General features: G+C 36.6%; 1 protein-coding gene across 2 annotated transcripts in view; it reads left to right on the top strand.

Moving 5' to 3' along the window:
- LanB1 (laminin subunit beta-1) overlaps positions 1–21,771 on the top strand; it is a 296,443-nt gene that overhangs the window by 262,957 nt on the left and 11,715 nt on the right. For both annotated transcript variants that reach the window (XM_083117589.1, XM_083117588.1), the window contains 3 exons: positions 1,906–2,088; positions 4,482–4,670; positions 16,769–16,932. In XM_083117589.1, coding sequence (XP_082973715.1) covers positions 1,906–2,088; positions 4,482–4,670; positions 16,769–16,932 — 536 coding nt within the window. The remainder of the gene's footprint in view (positions 1–1,905; positions 2,089–4,481; positions 4,671–16,768; positions 16,933–21,771) is intronic.

The raw sequence follows: 21,771 nt of genomic DNA, 5'->3' as shown, positions 1-21,771 counted from the left end.
TGTCCGGTGAGTGTTTCCTTTTACCTTCTTTGATTTTTACTTAGCCCTTTTGGCCCTCCTTGCTTTTATCCAACATTTATCTTCTGTAATTTATGGAATGCAGTTTTCCCTGTAGGGAATATTATTCAACCAGAAATTTTCAACTCTTGCATTCCTTCTTTAAACATCATGTCATGTATAAATTGCCTTCTGCAGTGAATGCTGTAATGAAACAATTCTCTTTGTTGCTAAACAATATGAACAAACAAACCTTTTTTGTAGAATATTGACATAGTAATTTTTAGGGATGGACCGATGTGAAATTTTGGACGATACCGATAAAGTACCGATATAAAATTTACCGATACCGATAACCGATATTCTACCGATCCGATATAAAATTAGAAATGGTCCTTGAAGAACCTGAAATGTTCATTGATCTCCTTAATAAATGTGTGTTTTGAGGTGACTGCAGTGCAAGAGAAGCTAAATATTTAGACATTTACTTTTTAGAAAGAAGAGCATGGAAATTATCCATAAAAATTACAACAAAATGGCAGAATTTTGCACTAAATTATAAGATATTTATCGATATATCAGATCGGTAAAATAATCGGTAATTTTACCGATACACCGATATGCTTATATCGGCTGATATCGATAGAGTACCGATTAATCGGTCCCATCCCTAGTAATTTTTGTGTATAAATATCATCCAGAGAGTTAATATTTATTTTAAATTTAGTTGCTTTACATAGCATTTCTACCTCTGAGTTAATCATGATGACAATTATATCAACTCATGAACACACAGTGGTTCAGATCCTATCTTAAACTCTAGGTTTAGTCCTGATTTGCCTATCTGTGCATAAACTCCATGATTAAATTGTTGATAAAATAAATACAAAGGAATATACATTGTTTAATTTTTAAAATATATATTTATATCAGTATTGGAATTGTATTGAAATAATACGTGGGTTGGAAATATAATAGTGGCAACTATTTTTACAAATGATACAAAAGAGTGCAGTCACCAGCATTGTGTACAACCCATTACCAGCAATGTAGAAGTCATAGTATACCTGTAGCATCGCCTGTTCTGTTGATGGTTCAAGTGGAGCAGTCTGGAGAATCTCGGGAACAGTTTGGAAGCAAATGGCATGAAGTGGTTCCTTCATCTTAGGGATCAAATCAAAGTCATGGGGGCTTAAGTTCGGAGAGTATGGGGGATGGTAGAGCACCTGCCAGCTCCATCAAGCTAACAAATGAGCCACAGGTTGTGCTACATACGCTCGAGCATTATCCTGCAAAGTGATGGGAGGATTCAGCAGAAAGTGTCCCCTCTTCTTTCGCAATGCAGGTCACAGATTATGTTCCAAAAATCAACAGTAATACTGTGCATTGACGGTCTGTCCTTGAGGTATGGTATGCATTAAGATAACACCATCACAGTCGTACACGAGAATCATGATAACTTTTACATTCCTCTTGTCATTGCGCATGCACCTAGTGTTGGAAGTCTTCCATTTACTGGAAGGTAGGTTAGGTATCAAGCTAACAGTTCCATTTCATGGCATATATACAGCAGTGTTGCCACTATTAAATCTCCAACCTACATAACTAGCATTTACAAAGAAATTTGGTACCTTTCCAGATTTATCAAGTAGAGGTAAATGTGCGACTGTAAATCCATTTTCTGCAATATACAGTGAAACCCAGATTTTACATTTCCCTGCATTACACATTCAATCTAGATGTTCCCATCATGACAAAATGTAATAATTTTCCTCTATTACATTTTCCCGCATTGTAAGTTTTTTTTTTTATCTTTGTCCCCTGAAATATGTAAAATCAAGGTTTCACTGTAAATATAGATAATAATTACTTGAAATTTGTGATACACATAGGTAACATTCTTTTCAGGTATGTGACAAGCGTGGGGACCCATGCGATAGTCTGTGTGGAGGAGCAGGTTGTGGAACCTGTGGAGGATTAGCATGTGAGAATGGAGCTGTTACGAAAGCAGAAAATGCATTGAAATATGCCAAGGATGCAGAAGTTGTAATACGAGACAAGGAGGCAAATGCTGATGAACTTCTCAGAAAGGTGAGGAGTACTTTGACTATATAAGCATTGAAAAATAGATTAATTATATCTAGGGTGTTCAGGAAAAAGCAATTAAGTCACAAACTGCAATTTTCTGTAGCTTTCATTTAAGTCTGAATCAATTAAAGAAAATATTATAAGTATAAATTTATATTAGGCATATGTAAAGATTCTGAACAGTGATGATCCAACATATGTATCATGCCTGTAATGTTTCTATTGAAAGAATTAACAAAAAACTACCTGCTGTAAAACTTCATTTTTTGACTTAAATCCATTTTCCCAAACACCCTACATATAGTACAGTATTTAACCAAACTATGTACAGGAATTTGGGGGAAGTTATTTGGAGTTAAGACAAATAAGAGAAACAAGCTAATTTCTATAATAGTTGTGATTTTTTTTTGTCAATATGGAAGTGTTAGCATTGGAGAATTGTAATAGTTGCAAACTATTTCATACCATTAATCAATAAAATTATATATATTAGCGATGGACAAATATGACATGCTGATAATTTACCAATAAAAATTGCAAACTTTTCTTAACCTGGCGCTGCTTGCAGTCGGATCTATCTGTCATGCCGTTACTTGAGGATTATTCACCCCATGTATTTTCATATTTTCAATGATTTTGTGTGCTAAATTTGACTCAGATCAGGAAATTTGTATGTGTATTCTGTTTATGAATACACATTTTAATCCTTCACTTACTTTCTTTACAAATACAATCTATTGTATCTCATTACCAGGCAAAAATGAAGTTGCCCATGGGTGAGTACCATGCTCCCTTCTTTTTGTGCCTCTGACACATCTGAAAGGAAGATGGTTCAGAGAGTGTTAGCCATGACTCATATTTTGGATTGTGATATTTTTTTGAAGGGGATGCTCTGAAAGGAAGGTGGACAAGAGCTTGGCTCTCACACTTTCACGAACCTCAAATTACAAGCATTTCAAAAGGAAAGTGAGTGCAATACGTACCTGCATTGTAACAGCTGGTTAAGAATCTGAATTCATCTTCTTAATCACAAAGAGGAGCAGTTTTCCTTAGTACAGTGAAACCATGATTTTATGTTCCCAGATTTTACATTTTCCCACATTATATATTCAATCTTGATGGTCCCAACATAGCAAAATGTTATAAAATTTTCCTCGATTTTACATTTTCCGACATTTTAAGTTTTTTTTAGTTTGGTCCCCTGAAATACATAAAATCGAGGTTCCACTGTAATGGTTTTCTCATTGAGGCTTCAATTTTATGTTAGGACCCCTGAAAAAAACAACTGATATATGTATGTAAACATTTAATAGGGATTCATAGTTGCCAATTACTATTTTTTTTCTGCACAACATACTTAAAGTGATAGAAAAGAGTATCATGCTCTCCATGACACAGTGATTAGTGTAATGCACCATGAAACCAGAGGTCCCAGGTTCAAACCCTATATCATTGTGCATATCCCTTCTCCATTTCATGATTTGTCTTCATTACCACAATTAACCTGATAGATATTAAAGCTCTGGCTTAGGGACCAAACACATAGAGTGGTCAACTTTTGATTTCAGCACTTAAGTTCTTCAGGTTTAAATCCTGACCTTAGCATGGATGTTCCTTCATCAATTTCATCTAATCGTCATTCATCCTCATAATTGCAATTAGCCAAAAGTCACAGAAATGCTATGTAAAATATTTTTGGTATGCTTTGTTATTTTTACTTTTCTGCCATGTTTGGCTGACTGTGACAATGGGTATGAGTGATTAATGAAATTGATGAAGGGGTAGCCATAATACATATATTATCCCAGCACACTGACATCTCCACCCGCAGGTGGTGGGAAAGGGCCTACATATCAGGCATGCATGCTACCATACCCCCCGGACTCAACCTAGCCACCCAATAAACATTTCTCCGTTCCCTCCCGAACCGCAACCCACCCACCACCCACCCTGCATTAAACATTGGTGAAAGGATCTGCTTGTCTGAACCCGTGTTCTATCACTTTTCTCTGGCAACACTGTACGGATTCCATCATCAGTATTCTGTGCCTATATTTTACTTCGTTCTATCTACCTAACATGACAATGAGGTAATAGCCTAGAAATATAAGACTTTTCTTCTATTGTGGTAAGTGTTTACTGTCTCCTATGCCATTTTTGTTTATCCACCCTTCTGGCACTCTTTCTCATTCTATTCCTTATATATATAAAGATATATATATAGGTAGACACATAATGTTGTTTGTTGTTAACTTTCTTAATGGTTTGATAGAGAAATTTCTGACATTTTGGCCCCCAACCTTGGGTGATCCTGTTAAAACTAAAAATCTCATTGGAACACATGAAGTTGTAGCTTACAATATGTTATTTATGACTTTTTTTGTGTATTTTTTTAGGTTTCTCAGGCAAAACAGGAAGCTGGATTAGCACAGGATTTGGCAAAAGATGCATATGATACTGCACTTCTAGCTCGTAATAGATCAGAAAGTATTAGGGGAGAAAGTGAAGAGCTAGCAAATCAACTTGAGGATCATTTGGATTCTTCTGGTTCTACACCTTCAGAGATCAGAAGTGTGGCAGCAGAAGTAAGTTTTTATGATGAGTTTTTTATTTCATAAAAATGTTGAGGTCCCCTATCATAAGAAGATGCCTGTAGAGTGTTGTGTTTCAGCATTCTAATCAGGGTTGGCATTTTGCCCAGTTTTTTTTAAAACCCAACCCTTTTTTTTTTTTCAGATAAAACCTGGGTAAAACTGGGTTTTATTCGGTTTTTTCTGGTTATGTTTATAAAATATATATATTTTAAAAATGAAATAGATTTTTCCCTGATAGTAATATGTTGGAACATTCAATTTGTATTGTATTTGTTCACTGAATCAAAAACTACTTAATATTTTCTGTTAACATAGTTGAGAATTGACAAATCAAGGTCTCACACCTTGAAATGATTAAACTAAAAACATACATAACCCGTGCTGCAACAGACCATTGAGGGCCCAGGCCTACCTATCGAACTGCCGGCCGCACTCCCACCTGATCCTACTCCGAGATCATCCAACCAGTTACAGGGTGATGTGTAGTCAGCACGATGAACCCCCAGTCGTCGTCGTAGGTTTTCGTGACCGGGTTACGCTACTCCTTCGTAGCTTCCCAATTTAATCATGATGGTGAGTGTTCACGAGTCTCATACACAGGCCGAAATCTCAGGACTCAATCCTGCCAGAGCCCAAAGCATGACCCAGGGTGGCGACAAACCTGGAAAACCGGGAAAAGTCAGGGAATTTGAGGTGTCAAAAAAGTCAGGGAAATGTCAGGGAATTTAGTCTTCATTGACTTCGAACACTCTTTTGACGAAAATTGTTATAACTCTGGCACTATGGGTGCAATCTACTTCGGATAACTTTTGTTTTGCAGCTAAAACATCAGCGCATGCAACGGTGTACAATGTAGAACACCGGACCGAGGAAGGGGGGCTTGGGGGCACGTCACCCGAATTTCAATGGAAAAACAGAAATCTATAGTTTGCTCCCTCTTCTCCCACTATTTTGGGGAGAATGTGCGAACTTTAGTATTCTTTTCAAAGAATGGACATTTCTCAAGAGAATGAAACATGTTTTTTGTTCGTGGATGCCATACAAGTTGAATAATAAGCCAAAATATGATTATTTTTTTTTACGAAAAATAGGTAATTTGCATTTTGAAGGAAAATTGTTATAACTCGGGCACTAACGGAGTAATCTACTTCGGATATGTTTTGTTTTTGCAGATAAAACATCATAGCATGCAACCGTGTACAATTCAGAATGCCGAACCGAGGAGGGGGGGGGTTGGGGGGGGGGGGGGGGGAGGGTGCGACCCCCGAATTTCAATGGAAAAAAACAAAAATCTGGAGTTTGCTACATTCTTTTCAAAGAATGGACATCTCTCAAGAGAATGAAACATGTTTTATGTTCTTGGGTGCCATACAAGTTGAATAATAAGCCAAAATGTGAAATTGTTTTTTTTTTACGAAAAATAGGTAATTTTGCATTTTTGGAGGAAAATTGTTATAACTTGGGCACTATGGGAGCAATCTACTTCGGACAAGTTTTGGTTTGCAGCTAAAACATCATAGCATGCAACCGTGTACAACTCAGAACACCGAACCGAGGAAGGGGGGTTTGGGGGCGCGACCACCGAATTTCAATGAAAAAAAAACCCATAAAAATCTGGAGTTTACCTCCTCTTCTCCCGCTATTTTGGAGAGACGGCGCAAACTTTAGTATTCTCTTCAAAGAATGGACGTTTCCAAAGAGATTGAAACATGTTTCATGAATAATGAGCCAAAATGTGAAACTCGGTTCGGAAATGTGGCATGGATATGTTGCGGAGAGGGGGGAGGTTGGTCATCAATATGAATTTCCCAGGCTTGCTCCAGACCTGTGTCAGAGTTTCCACCCAAACATTAGAGTATGAAGGTCCAAAAAGTACATTCATTTCGTAATCAGCACCATGATACCATATGGTATCATCGGGCCAGTACGACCTGACTCTGATGATACCAACCATATGGTATCATCGGAGGAGTAAAGGTTAAGCCTCTAAATATTACGTGGAAAATGCATTGAATTATCATTTTTTCTTGTCCGTATGGGAGTAGTAAGGGGACTTGTCAACAGATGGAGGGGATAAGAGTGGGTGGCGCCGTCCGATAGTTGTCGGATGTCGTAGTAAGGTATTTTGTTGGGCAAACTGAAGGAACATGGAAACAAATATGTTCCATTGATACATACGATTTTTATCGAATATCGCCACCCGAGAAAGTATCTCACTACAACATGCGAAAGAAATTGCATGGACTGCAACATCCAACAAAAATCGCATGCATAAACAAGAAGAGCTTTAGACTGCAAATATGCTGCTGGAATTTTATTACTCTTCTGGCTCACTTCATCTTAATGAATGTAGCAGTGCTTACGAAGGCTTTCTTTTATCATCCTGACATATTGCTGGTTTCACACAAGTTAACATACGTTTACAATGACATTGCAATATTCTTAGATATCAAGAAGAATCCAACCAAATGGGATATATATTGAATACTATCACGAAAAGGTGAAACATAAATCTGCATTGGTGAATGTTATAAAAATTGGCAAGTGCATGCTCCCAACCTCAAATTTACTGCAACACTAGTATTGCAATGAAATTAACGCCACTCTGTGTCCTGTCTGTTTAATCTCGTGAGAGATGGTCTTAAATCTCTCACTGAGTGAAGTTAATGTCCAATATTATGAAATGAAATAGTAATAATAAATACGTAAATATTTTAATATCATATTTACTCGAATCATTCAATCATAACAGCAAATCACTTCCTTCAAGAATTGACTTTTCTCTGCCAGCCCTGCTAAATTTTCACTTTCCACCTACTGATTTATACGAGGGGTGGCCAGAAAGTAATTTCCAATTAGTAGGTACATTGATTTTTCGCAAACGCAAAAACGTTAAAAATGGTAATTGCTGCGAAATTATGTTTAGGAATGTGCAGTGATGTCTGGACACATTTTTCGCCCGTTCGAAATATTGAAATAATGTGAATTTGGCAAAAAATGCGAATTGTTGGCATTTTTAGCGATTTTTTTAAAAGAAATGTCCTAAAACAACGAAAAATTCCATAAAATCCAACATCCTTGTCTTTTCTAGGCCATGTTTGTGTACGTAGAACCTGCAAGTTTTCCAACATTTTACTCAAGAGTAAACTATAGAGTTATACGTACATGGAATAATTCCGACAGCCATATTAAATCATTTATTTCCCACGATTTTTTCAACTTCTATCAAAACCATTTGCATCACAGAGCAAAGTGGCAGGGTTCTAACAGGAGATCGAGTGCGTATCTACCATCACACGGGAGCCAAATCTTCGTATTTGTCGCACGAGATATGTTTTGAATTACCAAGCTAAGTGCGCACTATTGGCATTTGTCGAGCGAGTAATAATGGAGCTCAGTCGTTAGGGCATCTGACTACTATGCGAAAGACCCGGGGTCGATCCCCTGCGGGGGAGAACCGGGATGTTGTCCACCTATTCAAACTGCTCCGGCGCCCACCCAGCATCATATGAAGCTGGTACCTTGAGGAAACTTTGAGGGATAAAGGTAGCCAGGAGTGTGGTGTTGATCACATCACCCCCACCTTTAGCCGTGATCAAGAAAGTGTGGGGCCCTAACTCCACACCAAAATTCCATTATCTAAAATCCTTACCTTAAAATTAATAAAGGGGTATGGAAAATAACTTTCCCAAAATAATTTTCAAGATAAGGTGTAAGCCATGTGACTTACAATTTGAAACAGTAGTTTAAAAACACCATGAAGGTATAATTTCAGATATTTTCCAGAAAATGCGCTAAAATGAAAATGTGAATTTTGGGAAAAATAACACCGTATAGTAAAAAATAAAGAAAATACACCAATTTGAAAGAAAAAATCAAAATATCAAGGTCCCTACCGATTAGGCATAAATAAAACAAGAATATCAGTTGTAATATATTGCATTAGTAACAGTGAGTCCTAACCTAATTTTCGGCATAATCAACACCGTTGTTCTGGCATGTGTGGTAGCATGGTACTAAATTTTGTATGCCCATGGTATATGTGTCTGACAGCAAAGACTGGAACTATCTCTACAGCAGTGTAGCTGTCAAATCCTTGCCCTGCCAGAAACCTCTTCAGTTAAACAAAGAGATGAAAGTCGGTACATTCAAGGCCAGGGCTGTACAGGGAGTGGTCTAAGATCTCTCACCTGAAGTGATGCAAAGGGCCTGTGTGTACTCGGCTGTATGGGGTTGTGCACATTCGATTGGCCTTCCGTGAATTGTCTGCACCATCATCTGACCATACTATCACTCACGACGTCCGGTCTGCACAACTCACACGATTGCTGGTGGCTCTGTGCCAAATTCTGAGCATGCAATGTAGGCTACCTCACAGTCGGGGGGGAGACTTTATGAGAGCTGTAATCTTTAACCTAGAACTGTCCTAAACCGTCTTCATTGGAACTGTACCAGATTACAGCTACATGCCAGTTCTTCCTGCCTGCATGTGTGTGTGTCGCTCTCTGACCACTAGTGCTGCATATAGGCACCATTGGAGCTTTTTCAGGATGCCCCTCGTATATGAACTTTCAGAAGCTTTTATTATTAGAGTGTTCCTGTTTTAATGTGTTGGTTTGCTAAATCAGGTTCCTATACAATGCAATTCTATAAATTCCTTGCGTTAAATTTATAATACTTACATACCCTTTTCGCCAGGATTAATGGTATAACTGCATGTTGTCAGTTTCACAGTACTTCACTTGGATATACTGTACTGAATCAGAAATCCCATTGATAATATAAGGAAATTTGACTCTTTTGTACAATTCAGTTGTTTCACTTATATTCAAGAGTTAAGTTGTTTGCTTTACAGACAAGAGGGAAGTAGCTTTATGCATTGAAAAATGAGTCCGCACTCATAGTTTTTGCAAGCAGAGGGTTCCAAGCCTCAGTGGAAATATCAACATCTAATACCGAGAATGTATAAGGAGACTGATAAATTACAAAATGTATTTCTTAATCAATCACTCTTATCTCATTTAGTCGTAACTTTAAAGATAATCAAGTATTTTATTTTAAACTTACTACGTATGACAAAATTCCATAATCCTTCCTTAGCTTGTGAATTGTAATAATTTTCCAAATTCACTATTTTGCATGTTGAATTCAAATCATAGAGAATAGAGAAATTAAGACAATTTAATAGAAGATAATATTGGTACTTAGCAAAACCATACGTGGATCTGTATGAGTTTATTATTTCCATTTGCAAAAACATCGATTTAGTTTCGTTTGTAATTGTCAGGGAAAAATGTAAATTTTGTCCTGGAAAACCTGGAAAAGTCAGGGAATTTCATTTCTGCTTGTTTGTAGCCACCCTGATGACCGCACATCCACAGTGCGGGACAAATGATTAAATTATCTAAAATACTATGTTCTGAAAATTTTGACCAATAGTTTGATTGTACTCTTGATGGATGGCGTAACAGTTAATAGATCTATGATCAGTTCCCAGGGTTGTGCATTTGCAGTATACTTGATAGCTGTGGTGGATTAGTCAATCTCCGTGGCAGAGTTGTTAGCACAGCACGCTGCAATGCCAGGTCTCCCAGTTTTGAATCCTGGTTCGGACATGTATGTTTGTTTGTCCCAATGATAATACAGAAAAAATTGAGAAAATTGATGTGTATGAAAATTGAGAGAATAGAGAGAACAAGGGAGATACTACTGCTTAGGGGTATTACTTTTATTACAAATGTAAAAAGATACTAGACAGGCTGGCTGACTGCTATGCAGAAGACCCGGGTTTGAATCTTGGTGTGGGTGATCTAAGGTCTGAATGTTTCTGGTCTTGTCCCTGCACAAAGCAGCTCTGGAACTCACTCAGCCTCAAATCAATGGGTCCTCGGGGGTAAAGGCAGCCGGAGTTTGGTTGTGATCACATCACCTTCAAAATGGCTGAGATCAAGAATATGTTGGGCTCTACCCCCATATCTCCTGAATGTGCCTTCATGGCACGGTGCTATATGCATGGGGAACTTTACTTTTACCTACTATACAACATACAATATCTACACAAACACTTTAAAATTGGCTTCAATACAGTTTTTTCACAGTTTTTTTTTCATTATTTTTGTGGATGTTTCAAGATTAAATATCTCCTCTGTGTGCCAAAATTATAAGGCTGACATATTTAATTGTCTTGACTGATTTCATCCAAATGGGATACTGTATCCATCCTCCAAAATATCTGGTTGCTATGAAACTAACAGTTCCCATGGACAAAACATTAATGTCCCCCCATTAGGATCCCAACATACATATGCACTATATTGTTAAAAAATTATTTGTCATGCGATGGCTTAAGAAATGCCCTAAAATATTTATGTCTCTTTTCTTAATGTCCAAAAATGTAGTTTAGGCAGATATTTGAAAGTGGCATCAGAATTTGGGGGCTACTTCAGAATATGAAAAATAAATTTTTCCATCCACCATCTTGAAATGCTTTCAACAAATGCAAATGCAAAATAAAATCATTCCCTGGGTGTACCTATTTGCAACATGAATTTCAGCTTAAAAAAACTAAATTTGCTACAGATATTGTGGTCTCAAAATTGGTGACTTTCCCCCACCCTTCCTAAACCACACACTATATTACAGAGTTTTTATTAAAAACTTCAAGCTGAAGTAATGACCCAATGTAACTCAGATTTGATTTTCTTAATCTACAAAAATCTAACCTCAAATATTTGCATAACTTAAAGCTCTCGCAAGGCATGTTAAATCATCCATCCATCCTCTTTAAACATGGTGACAATTTTTTCTCAAATACAATATGACAACAACCCTTTAAGTTATCTTGTAACTTGTAAAATTGCAACTCAAAAGCTTAACATTTATGGCAAAATGTATGTTTGCGATTTGACCACCACTCCTCTCCTAAACTATGAAATATAATTTTAAAAGTTTTATTGCAAAATTGCGGACAGACAGATTATCTACAATGACTGAGTTTAGTTCCTTATACTCCGAAAATGCATTGTAGACAGTTTTGGGAAAAAAAAGAGCACAGTATAGAGTGTGTGTGCAACATGAGGAAAATCAGTTTTTCATTCACCATCTTGAAACACATTGTTCAATTTCACTCACGTGTAATACCATTGCAGTCTGTCAAGTTTCTTAGCTGCAGAAACATGTTATCATGGTCACTAAATATATGACTTGTCTTTTTTTGCCCATCCACCTCACCCATGCTCCTCCTAAATCATGTTTCAATAATTTTATTGTGAATTTACAGTGCAAGTAATTCATAATGCTCCTGAAAGTTTTATGCACAAAGCTTGAAATTGTAATCTATAAAAAGGTTTGACAATGTCAAAAATGGTCAGAATATGAAAGTATACATATGCATTGTATTTACTTGAGTACCCCGCACCCTCTATGTTTAAGAAAAAAAATGAAACTGTTGTAGAGTATGAGAGTGCTAGACTTCTTGAGCATAGAGCTCCTAACCACAAATAACATGTCCTACATGGGCAAGCAACCCATTACGTTCAATCAATGCACTGAACTGGAGGGAGGGAGGGATCACTGTCTCAGTGCAAGGCATTGGAAAGAAAACAGAACATTTGCACACATACTAAATTTTGAGAAATGAAATGAATCATTTGAAAAGTTTGATTTAATTATACCACAGTTAACTTTATTCTACTTTTTACGACATTTCAATAAAATGTACTCAATTCTTCTTTGTAATGTGTTATACATGGAACAAATTATTGTAATAGTTGATTGTCACAGGTGAAAGTATGTGGCTTGCCCACATACGGAAGTGACTGATATCTAAAGTGCTACCACATTTAAAAATGATAAGCTTTGTTCGATCAATGTTTTATCTAAATATTTCAGACCCTTTTGATTTTTTTGTTTCTTGGATATATGTTCATATTATTTCTGTTAAAAGACTATTTCTAACATGATTTGAGAAAAATATCCTGAAAAAACCCACTGCGACTTATACCACATTAATTATTTTGAGTATTATAAGCTTGGCTAAGCCTTTATTTTACAAGTTTTCTCAAACTGTTGACAATTCTAGAACCTCACAATTATTTAAAGCAATAATTTACATTTTCTGAAAAGACCCACATTTTGAGTGGGTTTTTTGGTGGGTTTTCAAGGTGGGTTTTTCTGGGGGAAAAAAATGCATGGGGAAAACTGGGCTAGGCCCACCCAGGCCAATGCTGGTTCTAATGCCTACCTAAGTTATCAATTTCCTTACTGAGAGATTTCATACTTTTTTTTTTAATTCTTAAGCTTTTGAATGTACAGAAATCATATTTCAGGTAGTACTGTCTATTCCGTAAACCCACAAATATTTGACTCTGACTGTTATTTGTCTTTGTATTCTTTTGATGTGTTTTGTGTACAGATGCAGGGTGTCTACCAACCAATTACTCCTTGAATCTATCTGGTATTATTTTTTGTCCATGTGTGTGTGTTATTTTATGTTGGAATAGTGTATTTCCAACAATCAGTGAATCAGTTTTTAAAAATTTGCCTGTCTCTCTCCTTATATGTGTACTGTGCTCTCTTCCTAGCTTTCTCCTACTACAACATTCCAATCACCCATCACAATGATACTTGTTCTCTTTTCCCATTATCTCTTCAATATTAGCATACTTCTCCTCCATCTCTTTTTCTGTTAACCCACCTGTGGCATGTAAACTTGTATGAACATTAAGTCTTTTCTTTCTTAGCAATCTTGCCACCATTATTCTTTCATTCACATAATGGTATCACTTTTACTTTCACAAGCAGTCCAGTTAGTATGCAAACACCATGACTTCCTATATGGTTTCGAGAATAAAACATTTTGATTTTCCATTTACCAGTTCTCACCTTTGTTTCCATCATATCTATTTCATTTCTTCTCAATTCCACCTTCAGGTTTTCCCACTTAAAAGTGTCCTGACATTCCATGTTCCAATCCTCAGCCACTTCTTTTTCCAACTGTTGACTTGCATCATAGCATGTCCTTCCCAGGCATCAGAATCTTTTGTCATGGAAAGACTCATCATTCAGTCTCGGAAGTTGATGACCTAAAAGACCTCAAAAAATGTCTTATTGAATGACCTTAAAATTATTAAACCATGTCCTAAAAATTTCAAAAAATGACCTAAACATAATTTTCGATTTTTACATGAGTGATTTTTTCATAAATTACAAGAGAGTAGTTGGATGATTCAATAAAGCCCGATGTTTGGTGGTTTAAACTACCTCTTTATTTTAACTTCAAGGTTACATAAAATACACCAGAAAGGTTTTGTGTATGCAGTTCACCTCTCTTCAGAGTGGGCCTTGCACGATTCAGTAGTTGGTCAGCATCTGAAAATACAGTTGTGTTTTGTGTACATCAGATTATATTTTTTTAATGTAGCAATTAATTTTACTTTAAAACCACATATTAAAGTGATAATAGTGGCCATCAAGGGAACCACAAAGCAGGCTTCACTCAAAGTATTTTAAGTTTGCTGTAGGAAAAACAAATTGCCAAAATTGCATTGTCAAAGATTTCATTTATTGTGCTTTTTTTGTATTTTCAATTAATGGTGTACTTGCTGAAAAGACCATGTTAGGAAATGTAAATATGTAAGTTATGTTAGCAAATGCACATTAAATTCACAAAACTACAGGGAAAGAGCAAAAAGAAACCTAATAGATGTAAAATGCAGCAACAAACAGAAAAGAATACTTAAAAATGACCTAAAAAAAAAAAAGGCTGGAAAATGCAAAGTAAAAACAATGTTAACCTTCTTCTAATTGAAGGGAAAGACACTACCATCAGGTTTAGCATTGTCTTCAAGGTCCAGAAAGATGATTTTTCATGAACTTCCTAGCCCTACTCATCATGGAATTGCAGTTTTTCTAGAGAAGAAAAATTTGCATGCCACTCTTTCTTTTGCATCTTGAAAAATCCCAGAGACTCCCAAATGGAGAGGTGAGGAAAATGGATTTGATGAAATTAAGTCCTCCAGAGTGCATCCCCCATCGAGCTCTCAAATTGCTACAGCAGTCAAACGTTAATCAGTATGGACAGAAATTGGTAATACTATTTGTTTTGATTCAGATGTGGTGTTGGCTTAGACCTAAAATATTATTGCCTTTATACAAGGGCTGGGGTTATACTATGCTGTGTAAGATTTCAGTTCTTACGTTTCAAGTGGGGCTTAAGGTGAGCTAGCATTGGAACTTGTTGAAATATATTTGTATGAGGAAGTAATGTAGTTTCATAATTCTTCTCCAACTTCATCATCATCATCCTTCGCAGTTTCCTGCCTCTGGCTGGGTCGGGATAGAAGCCAAGCCTCTCCATTTTTTCCTGGTCTTCCACCACTTCTCTCTTTCCATGGTGTTCCAATCTTGTCCTCTCCTAACACTCTCCACCATCTGCTCTTTTCACTGACATCTTTTTCTCCCCCTTCACCTTATTTCCACTCCTTGTGCATGGTAAGTTCTTACTGGTAGTCTTCCTGCATCCATCCTCTTCATGTATCTGAACCATCTCTTCTGTGCCTCCATGGTGCAGTGGTAGCGTCATTGCCTTGTAATCAAGGGGTCCCGGGTTCGATACCCTGTGGAGGCACAAGTGGTTCGGATCCCACTTTAAACTGTAGGTCCAGTCCCGATTAGCCTTACTGTGCATAAAGTGGACTTAAAACAGCAACTCAACTCTTCTGTGCCTGATCTATCCTATCCCGAAACTTTACCACACCCACTGTCGGTCGGATCTTCTCATTCGTTATTCTATCCCTCCCTTCTAGTCTTCTCCAATATACTCCTTAAAAATTTCATCTCCACTGCCTGTATCTTTCTTTTGTCTCTCTCTGTCATTGTCCAAGTCTCTGCTCCATACATAATTATTGGCACATATTGTGGATTGAATATTACCTTCTTGCATTTCATAGGTACACCCCGTTCCATATTAACCTTCGAACGCTTTGACATAGTCCACCACCCATTTGTCCTCTTCTGTTTACCTCCTCATCTCTTCTTCCACTTCTCTCAATTATGCTTCCTAGATATTTGAAGCTCTCCACTACCCTCAACTCTTCTGTGTCGATCTTTATTCTTGGTTCATTTCTGGCTCTGTTTCTTGTTGTTATTAGCACCTCACTCTTTTCTGCACTAAATTTCATTCCTGCTCTTCTTATTTCCTCATTCCAACTATCAAGCTGTCTCTGTACTTCTTCTTCCCTGTTCCTCCTAGTTATTGTAGGTTATTAATATATATTAATTGTGATGATATGTATTTAACTCCCCCCAAAATGAAAGAAGGTGAATTTCCTTGCAAATGTATGCACTTCATTGTTTACACAAATTTATCAATGAGTTACATTCCCAAAGGAAATAAAAAATTTGAATGCACTGTGTGCTCTCTTTGCTACCTGTATGCTCACAACAATTGCTGTTCAATGACAGCTTGTCATATCTAGCGACAATGATATCACAACAAAGTCACCCAAATAACTGTATTCTTTCCAATACAATTTTGAACTTATGCATACAGAATCCTACTCTTGATGATATTTGGAAATTTTATCGAATTTAAAGCTATTAATTTGCAACATTTCCAGGCAAATCTACCAAAAGCGTATATGAATATAGCACCTATAAAATGATAATAAAAGGATAAATATAAAAGAATAAATAAAAGGAGCACCTATTCATTTCTCAGCATTTTAGAGCCACTACTCTATTCTTGGAGCAAGTTCCTGCACAAGATTTGGCCCTCAAGGGCTGTTGTGCCACAGAAAGGAGTAGTTTTTTATAACGAGGCACAGTTAATACCTCAAAAAATACTCTTCTATTATGACCTTGATAAAACAAAACAATAAAAGGAAAGGAAAAACTACAAACCCACCATTTCCTATTATTTTAATTGAAACTTGCATGTATGTGTAATATATCTAAATAGTTACCACATCAGTGTAGTGTCTGGAATTTAATTATCCCATCCAATTAATTTACTAATATGAGTATGAAAACATTCATTGATTGTTTGGAGCCAATTAAAGAATATAATAATATTCCTTCTTAATTTTCAGGTACTTAGTCAAAATATATATCTCCAGCCTGAGCAAATTACAGATCTTGCTAAGCGGATAAATGATACAATAGCATCACTGACTGACATTGATGCTATACTTGCTGAAACTGCTGGAAATCTAAACAGAGCCAAGAGACTTGAAGAACAGGCTGATGGAGCAAAGTAAGTGCTGTTTAAATATTACAAATTATGTACTTTCAAGTTTTCTACAATGATTTATCATGCAAAAATGTATATTAATTAGGGCTGAGCTGATACCGATGCCAATGTATCAGTATCGGCAGATAACAGTGGTATCGGTATTGGAAAGTATCTGTTGGAATTTATTTACTGATACTGACTGATACCTTTCAAGCATTTTGGTCTTATATGGCTCCACAAAAATGCCTCTCAACACCTTTGCAGAATCTAATTATCCTGGAAACTGCAAAATTCAAAGTTCCCAATTATTTTGCACCAGTTTTGAGTGAAAAAACTTAATTTTGTGATGATATAACATGTAATTTTACCCAGTCAACAAGGTAATGTTGCCAAAACGTAGTATTGCTACAATGTTTAGTGTATGTTGATACAATGTCAACATTGAAGGGTCATTTATTTCAACGTTGCTGCAACGTAGGTTAACAATGTTGTGGCAACATATACTGAACATTATGTAGCAATGTTAGGTATGTACCCAGATAGCACAGACAGCTTCCTGGAAGCATGCAGCAAGCTTGCCACTGCAAGCTGTTAGCTGGGTGCATTTGCGTAACAGCAAATTAGAAAGCAATCGGGGTCATTTAACAGTCAACTGCCAACATTTTCCTGCTCACCCAAAAATAGGCAATAGTGAGGCTGGGTACTGGGGCAGTTCAATGAACTAACCGTTCTCTGAGTACACAGTGATAAATTTTCAGGCCGGAAAGTTCATATGAACCAACCGATCTCTGAGTGTATTAGATTTTTTTTTGCTGCACGTAGCTTCTAGTTATATAGTCTGGAATCAAAAAAGTTGGTCATGGGAGATTCACCTTTATACATTGCCCTATATTTTGTTCTCTTCCTTGTAGCTATTGTGTTCACGCATCTTTCGAAGGATGTTAAAGTACAATTTTACACTGATGACAATCAAACATATCATTAAGGTTTTTCTTATGTTATCTTAACTTATATTTCTCCTTCAAATTTTTGGCAGTACCATCTAGCAGCTGCTTCAGGAAACATCAGTATCATGAGGTCGTTTCGACATTTCACTTCATTCCACTGTATTTCGGTTTTATTTCATTTTGTCACTGTTGTTTGTTTAGTGAGTGTCTCTATTGCTATATTAAATGTGTGTGTGTATTGCTATTGCGACCCTCCAAACGAAAGCGCTTTAAGTGGATTTTTTTTGTAACATTGGTTCAACGTTATCACAACGTTGTTCCGCTACATACAACATTGATCATAAATGCGACATGCATAAAACGTTGTGGCAACGTTAGTGTGTTGCCTGGGTATATTCTAATGTATTTTTGTATATTTTAAGGAAAAAATCTTGGGCAATTCATGCATATAATTAGAGTGGAATACTTACACTATTGTTAATTAACATTTTGAATAACATTTAATTATTACAATTTTCAAGTATCGATAAAGGCATCAGTAGGTATGGCTGAGAGTATTTGTATCAGTTCAAAGTGGTATAGGCTCATCCCTAATATTAATATTAAAACAACATGTGTATTAGGATGTTTTTTTTTTTTCATTTTCCGTTCACTCTACAATACATTGGGAATGGTGATGCAGACACGGATATGAAAATTTTACAGTCAACGAGTGACAACAACATAAATGTATGGGTTTTACCTTCATATACTTGAAGGATATGAATCTATTTCAATGTATCTGGGTTACTTTAACCAAGTATTATAGAGTGCATATATGCTATTTTTGTGCATACAATTGTATGCATAAATGTGTGGGACTTATTTTGGGGATTTTTGTTTTGTGCAAAGATTAAAGTTCAGTGGCTTTGATATTTTTACCTGGTATTTGTGAGGATAATAGGCACCCAGAGAATCTATTTTTGTAGGGGTTTTAACCACGAGTTAATATACAGATTTGCAACCAGGTGTCTGAGATTATCCTAAAAAATGGAGCAATTTTCACACGTCATGATGGTTCCCTCCCCTTGCAAGTACCACCATCCTTTCCAGGATCCTGGCTTCCCACCAAAAGCAATTTTTACAAGACAGGAATTTGGAACCCCTCAAATTAGTTTCATTTGATTTTGCTATATGGATCCACTCTATTTTTGGAGTAGATAACATTTTGGTGGAGGGGAGGGCTTAAACCAGATAGTTTCCACACACAACTTGATGTAGGACTAAATAATGTATACATGAGGCACCCATCCTTTGGTTAACACTAGAAGTGCCAGGATTTTTTACTACCTAGAAGCGCCACCTCCGGTCAAAATGACCGGTATTTAAAATTTGACCATTTCTCAAAATTGCTATTGCCAATAATCATTATAAGTAAAAAAAAAAGTAAAGTGCTCCCCTGTGCTTAGCACTACACCATGAAGGCGTATAGGGGTGGGGGGGTAATGCCCCACACTATCTTGATCCGGTCGTGAGTGGGGGTGATGTGATCAGCATCACGCCCCTGACCGCCTTTACCCCCCAGCGTTTCCCCCAGGTACCCACTCATGTTATTCGACGCTGGGTGGGTGCCGGAGCTGCTTCCAACGTTTGAAAAGTTCCCAGATTTGAACCGGCCGGGGATCGAACCCGGGACCTTTAGCATGGTAGTCTTTTATTTTTTATGACTAATAAAACAAAATATTTTGTAAAAATATTTTTTTGTAAAAAAATACAAAAATATCATGAAACCTAGCGATTTTTTATTTTCCATGCACTAATTACAACAACAAATATTCATTTTCTTCAAGGCAATAAGTTTCCATCATGAAATTTCACATACTATATTTTTTGCATTTCAGTACCTTTTCTACACCAGAAACACATTTTCCACAAACATATTTGTTGCACATTGAACAAATGTCACTTATTTTGTTTTCATTGAACAATGCCCCCTGGCATTGACGCCTCTTTCTGGAAACAGAGCCACTTACATTCCGTGCATGTGATATTGATGTTGACAATATTTTATTGGGCTCTGCATTCAAATGTCCTTCTCTCAGTTCCTCAGCTAATTCTATCAAAAAGTTATATCTCGTAACGTTCCTCCCCGTGACTGCCTTGTAAACTATCCATGCATTTATTGCTGCCAGATCTAAGATATTGTAAAACACATGTACCGGCCATCTATATGATGAAGCACGGACTGAATATTTGCGTGCCATTTGATCAACAACATCAACACCGCATTTAGTTTTGTTGTAATACTTGATTGTTTCTGGGAGTTTCTTCTGGCTTTGCAAATCTACTTCTACATCTGAATGCACGGAGCTTAGGAGTAGAACATTTTTGTTTGGTTTAGCTTGGTATGCACACAATGTAATGTCCCCCTTTTTTAGCAAACATGTTTCATATACTTGTGTTCTAATGTTCACAATTTCATTAGGAATCTCCTTTCTATTTTTCTTCATAGTGCCAATTAGGCTTGTCTTCTTCTCCTTTAGCTTCTCAGCGAATTTTAGCGATGTGAAAAAATTGTAAGTACGTATTTACATTTCTACCTGCATTTAGATAAGGTGAAATAATTCTCAATACAACATTTTCAGGTACAGTAACATTATCATTCCTTGATTCATCTTCCCCAAGGTATGGAAAGGCATTGCACACGTATTTGGAATGTACCTCCACTAGCATCCAAAATTTTATACCAATTTTTCTGGTTTGTTTGGCATTACTGTGTAAATCTACACCTCGCTTTCGAAGGAAACAATTGTTCGTCAACTGTCAGATTTTCCCCTGGACTGTCCCCTGAGGACACATTGTCTAGAAAACATGCTTACAAACTGCAGTGTTCAAACGAAACTGAGTCCTCACTTTCTCCTTCTTATCAGCTTCGACAATACGCCAACATATATGGGCGTGTCCAAAAGAGGAAGGAAGAATAGGGGTGGAAACTGTAAGTGCAACGTTCCAATCGAGAAGTGGTTTTCCATTGAAATACATTAGCGGTCAAAATGACCGGCAACGGCGCTTCTAGGTAGAAACACAAATATTTCCATTAGTATTACTTTTTTTGTAAATAACGCATAGCAGTAATAATGTACTGCAAATTTTAGGAAAAGTCACAAAATTTCAACGCATGAAGAAAAAGTTTTCTGTACAAAGCAGAAACTGCAATTTGAAAAACGGTCAAAATGACCGGCTTGGCGCTTCTAGTGTTAAATTAAATGTGGACACAGAAAAATCTGAAGTGGCATTTGATTTTCTCATTTTAAAAAGTTCAAAGAGAAAGGGGGGGGGGGGTTGGTTCATAAGGCAGGAAGTAGTTCAGTGAGTGATTGCACTTAACATTCAACAAGAATGTATGTTTATACAGCAACAGAATACCATTAAATTACCCATTTGAATTCATCCAAATGTTTAGAGTAAAATATATATATTATTTAATAAATTAAGGATGTAAGAAATGGTTTTGTAAGCCAACTTATTTACTAGTAAAGTATGTGCATTGAGTAAATTGCATGTTGAACCTGCTAGCAATGCAGTTACAAGCAACAGTTACTTTTTAGTAACAATAACTGCAACTAGTTTATTTTTCAAGTAGCTAGTAACTAAGTTAAGAGTTATGTGTACAGTTACTATTCTTTGCATTTTCATGTGGAAGGAAATTTTCTTTAGCCAGATTTTTGCAATATCTTGACCAAATGTTCTGCTGAAAGTATATGTGAGAACAATGTTATACTTTTATTGTCAAAATCACCACTGCATTTGCTTTAAGTGTATTTATTCTAGAACACAATTTAAGTCCACTTTACCCCCCAGTTTGGTGCCTAAAACTAGGGATGGGACCGATTAATCGGTACTCTATTGGTATCGGCCGATATAGGCATATCAG

The sequence above is a fragment of the Lepisma saccharinum genome, chromosome 2 (genome assembly GCF_977018435.1).
Source record: "Lepisma saccharinum chromosome 2, izLepSacc3.1, whole genome shotgun sequence".
Lineage (NCBI taxonomy): Eukaryota > Metazoa > Arthropoda > Insecta > Zygentoma > Lepismatidae > Lepisma > Lepisma saccharinum.
Note: the sequence above shows the minus strand (reverse complement) of the source record. Positions and strands in the feature narration are given on the sequence as shown.